We start from the raw sequence: 12,129 nt of genomic DNA, 5'->3' as shown, positions 1-12,129 counted from the left end.
CATTCCTCAGACTCTGCTCTGCTTCTTCCCTATCCATTATAGTATCCTTCACAGGAAGCTTGAGGTCATATTGTGTCTCCCCAATATATTGTGCACCCTAATGAACTTATCTGGTGTTAGATAACAGAACAGCCACTAGACAGACGGTAGAGGCCAAAAAATGTTGGCACTCTCACCTTTAATCCTAGCATTCAGGAAGCAGGGATCTATCTGAATCTCTGTGAGTTCAACGCCACACTGGAAACAGGTAGGCATGGTGACACACACCTTTCATCCCACAAAGTGCTGGCAGGAAGCAGAGGGGTATATAAGGCATGAGGACCAGGATGTAGAGCTCTTTTTAATCTTTTAAGCTTTTAGCTTTTAGCAGCAATTCAGCTGAGATCCATTCAGATGAGGACTCAGAGGCTTCTAGTTTGAGGAAACAGGATCATCCTAGAAGTTGGCAAGGTGAGGTTAGCTGTGGCTTGTTCTGCTTCTTGACCTTTAAGCATTCACCCCAATACTGGCTCTGGGTTTGTTTTAATTATAAGATCTTTTAAGATTTGTGCTACAGAAACTAATGGATGTAAGCTTTGCTCCCTGAAGTCCAAGAGGAGCTGCAGGAACTAACCATATGCAGTGAGGGGTTGTAGGACCTCAGTGTGCACGTTTTCTCAGAAGCACAGGTAAGACAGTCTGAGGCTTGGAAGTGGCATCTCATGTGAGAGGGACACCATGGGGCACAGCCTGACACTGTGGGATCTGACAGTGTCTCAGTGTCAGAGCTGACCTTACTTAGAGGTCGCACATCTGGTGCCTGCTGCAGAACTGAACTTTTGCTTGTTTGTTGAATAAGATCCAGACATTTTGGAATCATGGAAGTGATGTTATGAGAGAAATGTTCAAGAAGCACCTTGAGGACATCTTTTTCTATATCATTGGAGTAAGAACACAATGACTCTGTACCCATTGCACCTCTCTTTCTATCCCTCCCCAGGGTGACGATACATCACACCTGTGACCACTGAGATCCTGTGTTGACCATGCCGGAGTGGAGCTGCCTGGTGACAGGAGCAGGAGGGTTTCTAGGCCAGAGGATCATCCGCTTGTTGGCTCAGGAGAAGGAGGTGCAGGAGATCAGGGCCTTGTTCAGGTCCTTCACTCCAAAACACAGGGAGGAATTATCCAGTAAGTGACCTGGAGACTGGTGAACATGGACTGGGTATGGGGTGGGCTTCCTTGTCACCAAGTAAGAAACAGGTGGATCTGCGAAGAGCCTCAGCAGGAATAATCACAGTTGAGACAGCATAAAAGGCACTGCATAGTTGGAAAAAGTGAATTCTGGATGACACAGAACTAGAGAACATGGCCATGGGCAGGCCCTGGGCTTTCAGGCTGCTCTCCTATTTATACATTGCAGATCAGTTTTCTCCTTGCTGGAAGCTTTTGTGTCTTAGAGGGTCTGGACATGCCAATATTATGCAACACTGGCAAAAGATTATTAAACCAGAGACCTGAGCAGTGGGAACCTGCTTCCTTTGAACATTCCCTTTTGGCTTTGTATTTTCTTTTTATATAAGACTAGGGGATAGTGAAGTTCATATCAGGAAAGGATTACAATGTAGAGGTAAATTGCTGAAGCAGGTAGGGAGACAGAGAGAGGGAGAGGGAGACTAGAGAGCATATACACAGGATAGAAGCAGACTGAGGGCCAGGTGCACTTCATATGTGTCATGAGGATTCCTCCAATGTCTTTCCCATCATTCCTCCTCTCTGTCCTTCATCCTCAAAGGAAGTGTCTACAGACTTACTGGACAGGTACTTTATGTTTTTCTGCTGTCTCTCCCTGACTGCAGGCAGAGTGCAAGCACTGGGTTGATAGTCAAATATTTCCTAGCTGCTCCATTTTCACCTCCTTCTGTGGATGTAGCTTGAGAAGCACCCTTGCTCCTAGTGTGAGGCCATTATGAACACATCTCTTCCTCCATACTCGCCAGAGTTCATTTATCCCCTTTGCTTGGATCTCATCCACCCATCCCTTAGGCCAACACAGACAGATATAAGAATAAATATCTAACCTTCTTGCTTTAATACCTCATTAAATTAGCATTGTTTTACATCTATCTTCCATAAACCTTGTCTTCAGAACAGGACAGGAATTAACATACAAAAATACATCCTAATATAAAATATCTTAGACACCTGTTGTTGCCTCCTTGGTAGGCCCACTCCATATAGTCACCTTTAGTTAAGATGACAATGAAGTCACATGACCTTCCTCTTCTCCAATGTGAGCAAAGATGGCAGCCAGCCTCCAGACTACACTTAGGTTAGTTAAAGTGGTGGAGAATCATGTGTTGTTTCCCAGAACAGCTCCAATTTAGAGTTCTAAGTGTAGGTTAATTTTTTTACAGGTTTTTAACCATGCTTCACTCCATCAGCTGTTTTTTTTTAATTAAGTAGAATAGCATAAAAGAACTTTAATATTATTTATAACAAAATGACTTTTGAATCTCTATTATTTTTTTTATTTTATTTTTTTCCGGAGCTGAAGACTGAACCCAAGGCCTTGCAGTTGCTAGTCAAGGGCACTACCACTGAGCTAAAAATCCCCAATGAATCTCTATTCTAGTCTAGTCAACTTTGCACAGTCTGTGTGCTTGAAAATCACACTTGATCCTACCCCAGACCCATATCATAGGTTGATTTTCCCAATCTATAGAACTCATCTTCAAGGAATATCTATTATTACACTTTATTCAGTGGACAAAAATCCCAGAGGCAAATTCTGAGGCCAGGCAGATAGTTGCAACATTAACAACTGTGATATCACAAAGATACACAGTACACAGTAAACTCACACAGATTTTTACCCAGACCCAATTCCCTTGGATTTTTTTTTTAAGAAGTAGAGCAGTTTTAAAGGAAAAAATACACACACACATACACAGAGAGAGAGAGAGAGAGAGAGAGAGAGAGAGAGAGAGAACCAAACAAGTTCCATTAGCATAATAGTTTTGAGGCTGAACAATATTTTTAATACAATTCCATTTTTTCCCTAAAGGAATTAGAAAAAAACTAATTTTTTTTTCTATTTTGCTGGAGCTGAGTACTGAACCCAGGGCCTTGCACTTGTAAGGCAAGTGTTCTACCACTGAGCTAAATCCCCAACCCCAATTTGTTTATTTTTTAAGCATGTAGTAATGTTACATTATAAGAACACTGAGAACAAAACATACATTCATACATGTCAGATTTCTGGAGATCTTATATAACCTTGGGACATATATAAATGCATAACTGAAAATATAGGTCTAACTTATAGGTTCTTGGAGTTCCAGGACCTCCTAAAATGCCAAAGTCAGTAGGAAATCAAAAAAAATTACATTTTTAGTTTGTAAAATATATAAAATGGTAAAGTATTTGGTAAAAAACTATAAAACAACACAAAGAAATCACCAAAACAATTAAAGACACAGGAGATGTCAGAATATAGATGGCCCACCCGCACCAAAAAGGTGAGGGAGGTACCACAGTTCTAAATTAAGATCAGATGCAAGAAACATTTGTTGGTTTTGCTCTTCCCTGTATTAATTATTGAACCCTATGATTTTTGTTTATTGGGAAATCTCCCCAATCAGAACATGGAGTATCAAAGTTATACAGGTGATACTATTCTTTGATATCTGTTCATAGTCTACAAGAGTCAATACTTTTTGATCTCATGTGCATCTGTCCCAGAAGTTTCAGGTGGCACTTTGAGCACCAATGCTAACAGGTAACAATCCCTGGAAGGCAAGAAGTTGTTAAATACCTCAAAATAACTGGTGTTGGTTTCAGTTTCTGGAGTCTGACACTGAATGGCTTAATTTTGGTGTATTTAAGCACAGCACAATGTAGCAAATATTTTCCTGGTGATAATTAACTCAATCCATGTGCACAATAAAGCATACATACATAAAACTTAATAAACAAAGTAAAGCTAAACAAGTATCAGACATGATTACATGGAAACTCTTTCATAAAAGTACACAGGATGCCTTCCTTGAAGATGGATTATTTGGATTGGGAAAATCAACCTATGGTATGGGTCTGGGGTAGGATCAAGTGTGATTTTTTTCAAGCACACAGACTATGCAAAGTTTACCAGACTAGAAAGGACATCTGCTCCCAGCCTTCTGGACAGACAACTGGTTATGCATTCCTTCCCTTGGAGGAACAGATCTGGGTGCTAACATTCCAGGTTCCCCTAGTGCTCATCTGTGGGCGTGAGGACCTCTCTGCCTCCTAAAAGAAGTCCTGTGCCTTTCTGAAATTCTTTTCCAGCTTTCTCTATCCATTCAGTACTAGTCCAACTGTCTCCTTCATTCTGGGTCTTATCTATCTTTCCTAATTTGGGAGCATCATTATCTTTAGGGAAACAAACAAACAAACAAAGAAAAACAAAAAACAAAAAAACTACCACTGCTTCTGCCTTTTTCTGGATACATTTTCCCATTTTCCTCATAAATCCTTATAAAACATGTCACACTTCCCTCCCATACTCAGTTGTTTCCATTTGCTACATACAACAAAATGCCAAAATACATAAACCTTAAATTTCTGCCTCATGTTTTATAATTTTAACTTCCTTACAAATAATCTAGACACCTTGTCTCCAAACGAGCAAACAAAGAAATAAATAACCTAGAGAAACTTAGTAATGATTACTATTGATGTAAGGAAGCTCTATGAGTAAAAACAACTTGGTGAGGAAAGTGTTATTTGACTTATGCTTCCATATCACTCTTAATCACTCAAAAGATATCAGGACAGGGACTTAAACAGGGCTGGAACTTGGAGACACGAGCTGATGCAGGGGCCATGAAATGGTGTGGTTCAATGTTTTGCTCCCATGGCTTGCTCAGCCTGCTTTCTTATGGAACATAGAGATGGCACCACCCAGAAAGGGCTCTGCCCTCCCACATGAATCACTAATGAAAAAAATGTCCTACAGTCTTGCCTACAGCCTCATCATATGAAGGTATTTTTCTCAACTGAATCTCCCTCCTCTCAGGAAGAGGAGAGAATCTTGGTGTTCTGTTGTGTCAGAGACAACTTAATTGTGAAAACTTTTTATTTCCTCACTCCCATGAGATCTCAAAACAAAGGGAATTCTGTGTCTGACTCAATAGACAAGGAGACAACACATATGTTTGAGAGGATGACAGGGTAGCAGCCATCTCAGAGAAAGGTCAGGGGGCAGCAATTCCTGGGAAATGCATTAGATCATTAAGCTGGGGGCAAAAGGCCCTAGGATACTCGTCAGATGATGTTCTGTCCCTAGACCCAGACAATTAAGAGCCACATAAAAAACGAGTTCCAGACATTTCCTAAAATAACCTAAAAAATTATGACAGATTATATACCATGGCTGTCAGAGGTAGTAAGTTTCCTGTAGATAAGAAATAGAATGTCTAATGGTCAGAAAAGTTTAACTGCCAACAATATAGGGGCATGACATAAACTGCTAGAGAACATAGCAATTTCCTTGCAGCTGAAACACTCCAATCCGTTCAAACCAAGTGTCTCCAATAGGTGTAAGCACCAATCCTGAGCTAGACCCCGAACCCTAACCACTATAAAAATCCTATCCTGTTACTGCTTAAGGTCACCCTCACTCCAGTGCTGAGTGGAAGGACAAGGGACCTGGGTTTGAACTTGTGAATTAAAAAGACTCTTTGCTTTTGCATTCATATTGGTCTCTTGATGATCTTTGGGGACATCAGAATTTGGGTGCAACAATGTTAACTGACTTCCTCAAGATCCTGCAGCTAAAACAGACAAAGTAGGGTAGGGGTCCAGGGGCTCTGGTGGTAACCTCTGTCCCTTGAAAGGCTAGAGTATGGTAGCTTCTCTCTGGATCTCCTGCTGCAGCTCACAGCTCTATGATGTGGCAGTGAAGAACAATTGCCAAGTCCATGGTGTCTTGGACAAGGTGAGAGATGTGGCTGAACCACAAAGCACCCAAGATGGCACCTCCTGGTATCTCAGGATCCCACAAAGAACTGATGAGTGAGTCTACTTGGTCCTGCATCTGGGCTCCACCTGCCCTGTCACAGCAAATCTTCTGACCATGTCTGTCTAAAGCCAGCCACTAAGAAGAGTGGAGGAGAAATCACACAGAAAGAGACTCACATGCTGGTACAAGCCTCCTTCCCAGAAGGCCTTTCCCCATCATCCTCTACATCAAGGCCTTCTTGGGGTCCCTGACAGGGGAGAGGAGGGGCTACAGTAGACATCTTCAGGAGAGGTTGTAATCTGTCCCTAGAAGGACTTCTCTAGCTCCGGATTTCTACTTCTGCCTCTATCAAAGGATTCTTTGGCATTCATTGCAAATTTAGTTGACATGATGTCTCAAAGGAGTTGATTCTAAATGAGACTTTCTCATAGAGTGCATAGAGAAGTGGGAATGGATTGGATGGAAGCAGAGGGAAAATATGGCCTTCACTAGAAAGATGTGTGTCCTTAGACATGTCCCTGGAGCTTTCTGCACTTTCCCCAACAATACGAAGGACAATGGAATCCTGTTCATGAGATAGCTGGGAAAAGAGATAGTAAGCTGAGAATGGTATTTTTAAATTATGACCCTCGAACCAGTGTGGGGTACAGACACTGGCTGCATGTGCCACACCATCAGTTTTGTGAACTAATTTCAATGACATTGTGATTTTAGTGTCATACTATAAATTTGAGTGGAACCTGAAGGTATCCATTGTCCCTGGATGTAGTATGGTCCCTTGGAGGTGGCCTCATGTACAATCTATCCAATAAGAAATGCTCACCTAAACCCATCATAGGAGCCCATTCTGAGTTCTCTCACTGGGGCTCTAGTTTCCTCTCTGTAATTGAGGTCACTCTTCATTTGTGCTCATCCCAGACTCAGAAAGTATCAAGACCTGTCAGGGGCAGAGCTGAATTTTCCATCTTCTTGTCTCCCTCTTCTGGGTCCTCCTCACTGGAACTCTGGAGCACACAATCTGATTAACCTGTTGCTTGCCCAGGTTACTCTTATGACTTCATGCCTGTCCATTAGCAACCTGAGAGCACTGAAACAGCTTCCCAGGGCAGGACTCTGCCTCTGTTTCTCCTTCAGTCTCCATCTGCATGTGATTCCCCATGCTCTATCAATTAAATCCTAATTCTCCCTTTTTACATTTAACTACCATCACCTCTCTGGTTGCTTTAATCACTGTATGAAATCTCATAATCTGTTTTTATGTACAAAGCACAAATCACATCTCACTGCTTAGATTCATATTTCTACAAAGAGAGGAGTGGACACTGAGGCTTCCTCCTTCCCTACAAATGAAACATTCTGGTTGTTGAGCATTTACTGTTCCTTCAGTAGAAAGGCCTCCTCCCCAGGATCTCTTCACTCTGGCTGCCCTTGAAGGCCTAGGTCACTGATACTGTGTCAGGAAACTTCCATCCTGTGCAGAGAGCTTCCCAATGACCTGCTTTGTGTTCCTCAGAGCTGCAGACAAAAGCCAAGGTGACAGTGCTGAAGGGAGACATTCTGGATGTCCAATGCCTGAGGAGAGCCTGCCAGGGCGTCTCTGTCGTCATCCACACTGCTGCCTCTCTTGACATCTTCGGTGCCATTCCCAGACAGACCATCCTGGATATCAACCTGAAAGGTAGTGTCTCGGGAGTATAAGAGAGAGTGGGAAATTTAGAATGGTCAAATAGCATGGGAAGGGAAGTGCCAGCCATGGAACACCTGCTGTCCTCTGGGTCTGTCAGATGCCTCTGCTTGCCAGCCCAGCTAGCAGAACTCAGGACTGTTGTCCTTGATGTTTAGAAGAAGAGATTGGGCTGAGAGAGCAGGGAACAGAGGCCCCACAGGTAGTCACAGGACAGAAAAGACAGAGCCACACCTGGGACACATCAACTGCCAGGAAGTTCTCCTGCTCCTCCATGTGCCAAAGTGAGTGGACTCCATCTCAATGTGTTTGATATCCATCCACCCACTGCTGTGAACACCCACAAAGTTTTCCTGGTGAGATCTGAGTTTTCCCAGCAGGGCTGCATTAGAGGATTGCTTGACCATGTGTGTGGTTACCAGGTGATTGGAAAGGTCTGCACTTGGCTGAGCTAGGGGAGGTCTTTTGCTCAACCCCTGGGCATTCCTATACTTAGCCCTGCAGAAGAGACAGGAGGGGTGGATAATGACCCAAGCCCTCCCAAGGTTATCCTGGTTTTCTATCTGTTTCCATCTCCTCTATCCTTCTATCTAGTATCTCTTATCCCTCCCTCTCTCCTTGAGTACCCTGTCATAAAATATAGGGTCCCAGCTAGGATCCCACAAATGGTGCCTGGAACAGGGATAGAGGACTTGACAAAAGGAGAGAGGAGGTGTCTCAGGTGTAAGAGGGTATGCCCGATAAGGAATTAAAAATAAAAGTGATGGTATTTTATTCTCCAGAGTGAAAATTGGGTGGCTTAATGTCAAAGTTAAAAGTGAGTGAGGCTGCAGTGTATATTTCTCTCTATCTAGAGTTCTTTCTTTTTCTCTCTATCTTATTTTCTATCTATAAACATTAAGGAAAAATATAAGGTAGAATGTAGGAATATTGTGTAGAAAAAACTTAGGAATAAGATTAGCAAGAAGATAAACGAACTATCTCCTTGATTTTTTCCAACTATGGGGCTATGAATGCAAACACCTGGGGAAGAATCAGAGAAACATCTATCAAAGGTGAGAAAAACTGGCACACAAAGATTCCTGTGGATGATTTGGCCTGTGAACAGCTTAGATTTAAGTCCTGATTGGCAGAGGAAAGAATTTTCCCAGAGACAGATTCTGGTGAAATAAAACTCTTCACTCCACTGACATTGTTACTGTATGATAAATTCACCATCAGAATTAGTTTCCTTGGCCATGAAGCAAAGTTTAGGGAACAGAAGGCTTGGGAAAAAGTTAGTAATCTTTCTCTCAAAAACTGAAAGCTTTCTTGGGAAAAACTTAATAATCTCTCTGAAAAACTGGAAGCTCTTTAGGTCTTTCCTTCTCAGATTTTTTTTTCTATTTCTGTAATGGCAAAAATTAAATAATCTGGAATTAAAATCTATCAGTAAGAGAAAATCACCTGTAATTGCTGTTGAAAAAACAAACAACCTCTTGGAACAGGACAGATCCTTTCTGATAGTCCAATCTCCCCTTCCAGCCAATATTATAAAAACAGCACATGCTTTGGACCCTAGCCAAAATCCCCTGTGGCTAGAGCCTAGCAATAGATTCCTGGGAGAGTGCAGGCAGAGACTTTTGGCTTCCCCACTGAAGGATGGAGCCTTGGCAAAGGCAGAAGGACCCTGCTGGGAAAAGCTGCTGGCATCAAAAAACAGGGTCTAAGTTTGCAGAAACTATAAAGGCAGCATGGGAAGAGCTAAGGCAAAATTTGCCCATACAAACAAGGCCAGTGGGAATGTTGAGGGTCCACTGCTGGACTACCAGCCCCAAGTCAGTAGATGGGGCTGTACAGCACCCAAGGTTGTGAAAATACCATCTCTGAGAAACCTCTTTCTTTTCTTTCTCTATGGGGAATGGATGGGAAATCTTGCTTTAAAAGCTCGGTTTTCAAGTATTCTCTTTACTTTTTCACTGACCCAGTAAAACAAGGGGTGGGTACCGGGGCTATGATGTGGGCAAATGATTACCAGATGCCTGTCCATGTGTGCACATGTGGACAGGTGTGGCTATTCTGGGGACAATGTTAGGTGAAGGAAGTTCACCTGTCAATGCCAGCAGCTCAGGGAGGACAGAAACCTTCTATGTCAAAAAGTTCCCCTGATCTTGACATTCACTATGAACACATACTAAAATGGAAGTGGTAAATGGTAAATGGAAACCCCAGTGTGGGAGACCAGAAAGGCAGCATGGGAAATGTAGTTCATTCACTACAGCATGCAGAGATAGAAAAGGAAAGCTTGGAAAATGCAGTCCATAAAGTGATTCAGTAAGAGTATGACAATATAGAGAAAGGCAGTTTGAGAAACGAAGTCTATAAAAGAGGTACTGGTACTGCGCTGCCCGAAAACTCTCTTGTTGTTTTTCCAGCTCAGAATGCTATTTTTTCCACAGGCTTTGTTAGCTTCCCTCTCAAGAACTAGGAACAGGTGAAGAGTTGCCAGTCAGGAAGCAATGAAAGTGCTGACACTGTTTGTCAACAAGTCACACTGAAACCCTTTAGAAAACCAGGGAAAGAGCTCCATGTGCTGGGAAATTGCCATGGGTCTGAAAAGAGAAAAAACTTACGGGCAAATGAAAAAAATTAAGGATCTTGAGTTGTGCTTGAAATGCAAGGGAGAAACACAGGCATCATTGAAATGTTCATGATTAGACTGGCGGTGGTGGCACATACCTTTGATCCCAGCACTTGAGAGGAAGAGCAAGGCAGATCTCTGTGAGTTCGAGGCCAGCCTGGTCTAGAGAGTGAGATCCAGGAAAGGCTCAAAGCTGCACAGAGAAACCATGTCTCCAAAAACCAAAAAAACAAAAAACAAAAAGAAAAAAACAAAAAGAAAACCCAGCATCCTCCATGGTCTGTGCCTTTGTTCCTGGGTGACTTTCCTCAGTGACACACTGACATGGAAACATAGAAGCCATAGAAACTGTTCCCTTCCCAAGTGGCTTTGGTCATGTGTTTATCACAGCAACAGAAAGCTAACCAGGACAGTGGCTCAGTGCAAGGAGCCTTGTCCAACATGTGGAGGAGCCTAGGTGTGATCCCAACACTGAAAAGAAAAATAATTATATTCAAACAGAGAAAGAGAGAGAGAGAGTAAGAGAGAGAGAGAGAGAGACAAGAGAGAGAGAGAGAGAGAGAGAGAGAGAGAGAGAGAGAGAGAGACAGACAGAAAAAGAGAGAGATAGCTCTATAAACTTGAAAACCTAGAAATCCCTGGTTTTTCAGAATCTAATGTCACCTTTTTTGATTTGGGATTTATTCTGTGGCTATAGAATGGCAATTTGTGTCAATATCAGGTAAGAATGTATTTAGATTTGTAGTAGTCCTTCCATTGGGGTAGAGGTTGGAATGAATCTGACCCTTCAGCTTCTTTCCTAACAATAATGGTGAACTTCCAATTCTCAGGTACTCAGCTCCTGTTGGATGCTTGTGTGGAAGCCAGTGTCCCAGTCTTCATCTACAGCAGCACAGTGTCTGTAGCTGGACCAAACTCCTACAAGGAGATCATCCAGAATGGATGTGAGGAAGAGAATCATGAGAGCAGATGGTCTCATCCATACCCATACAGCAAAAAGATGGCTGAGAAGGCAGTGCTGGCAGCCAGTGGGAGGAGCCTGAGAGATGGGGGCACTTTGCATACTTGTGCCTTAAGACTCCCATTCATCTATGGGGAAGGGAGCCAACACATCTCATATGTAGTGAATAGAGCACTCAAGAATAATGGCATACTTGACAGTTTTGCCAAATTCTCTGTGATCAACCCAGTATTTGTGAGTAATGCAGCCTGGGCACACATTCTGGCAGCCAGGGGCCTACAAGACCCCAACAAGGCACCAAACATCCAAGGTCAGTTCTACTACATCTCAGATGAAACCCCTTACCAAAGCTATAATGATTTATATTACACCCTGAGCAAGGACTGGGGCCTCCGCCTTGATTCCAGTTGGAGCCTTCCTCTGCCCATGCTCTACTGGCTTGCCTTCCTGCTGGAAACTGTGAGCTTTCTGCTGCGTCCAATTTACAATTACCGGCCTCCTTTTAACCGCTACTTGGTCATAGTGTTAAATAATGTGTTCACCTTCTCCTACAAGAAATCTCAGCGAGATCTGGGCTATGAGCCACCTGTCAGCTGGGAGGAAGCCAGAGAGAAAACTTCTCAGTAGATCGGGTCACTAGTGGAGCAGCACAAGGGCACACTGAACACAAAGTCTCAGTGATGTGACCAAGGCAGGGACATGGCCCTGAAGTTGTCAGATCCTCCAGAAAAGGTCTAAGAAACAACCCAACTTTTACACTTCCCTTTTACATACTGGCCAACTTGTCTTCAGGTCACAAAGCCTTACCAGTCACTGGCCAGTCCCAAACTTTTGCCCTGAGTACTTGCCCAGAGACACACAGGCTGTGCTTCAGCTACTAT

General features: G+C 43.0%; 1 protein-coding gene across 2 annotated transcripts; it reads left to right on the top strand.

The window, feature by feature from the left end:
• The first annotated feature begins 1,025 nt into the window (after positions 1–1,025).
• On the top strand, positions 1,026–11,875 carry LOC118586027 (NADPH-dependent 3-keto-steroid reductase HSD3B3-like). Of its 2 annotated transcripts, XM_036191096.1 has the most exons (3): positions 1,026–1,170; positions 7,497–7,661; positions 11,118–11,875. In XM_036191096.1, the coding sequence occupies exons 1-3, from the start codon at positions 1,026–1,028 to the stop codon at positions 11,873–11,875; spliced, it is 1,068 nt and encodes a 355-aa protein (XP_036046989.1). The 2 variants fall into 2 exon arrangements, with proteins under 2 accessions (XP_036046989.1, XP_036046990.1); XM_036191097.1 differs by lacking the exon at positions 7,497–7,661.
• The last annotated feature ends 254 nt before the right edge of the window (positions 11,876–12,129 follow it).

Source organism: Onychomys torridus, chromosome 6, assembly GCF_903995425.1.
Source record: "Onychomys torridus chromosome 6, mOncTor1.1, whole genome shotgun sequence".
Lineage (NCBI taxonomy): Eukaryota > Metazoa > Chordata > Mammalia > Rodentia > Cricetidae > Onychomys > Onychomys torridus.
This window is presented reverse-complemented; position numbering and strand designations above follow the sequence as displayed.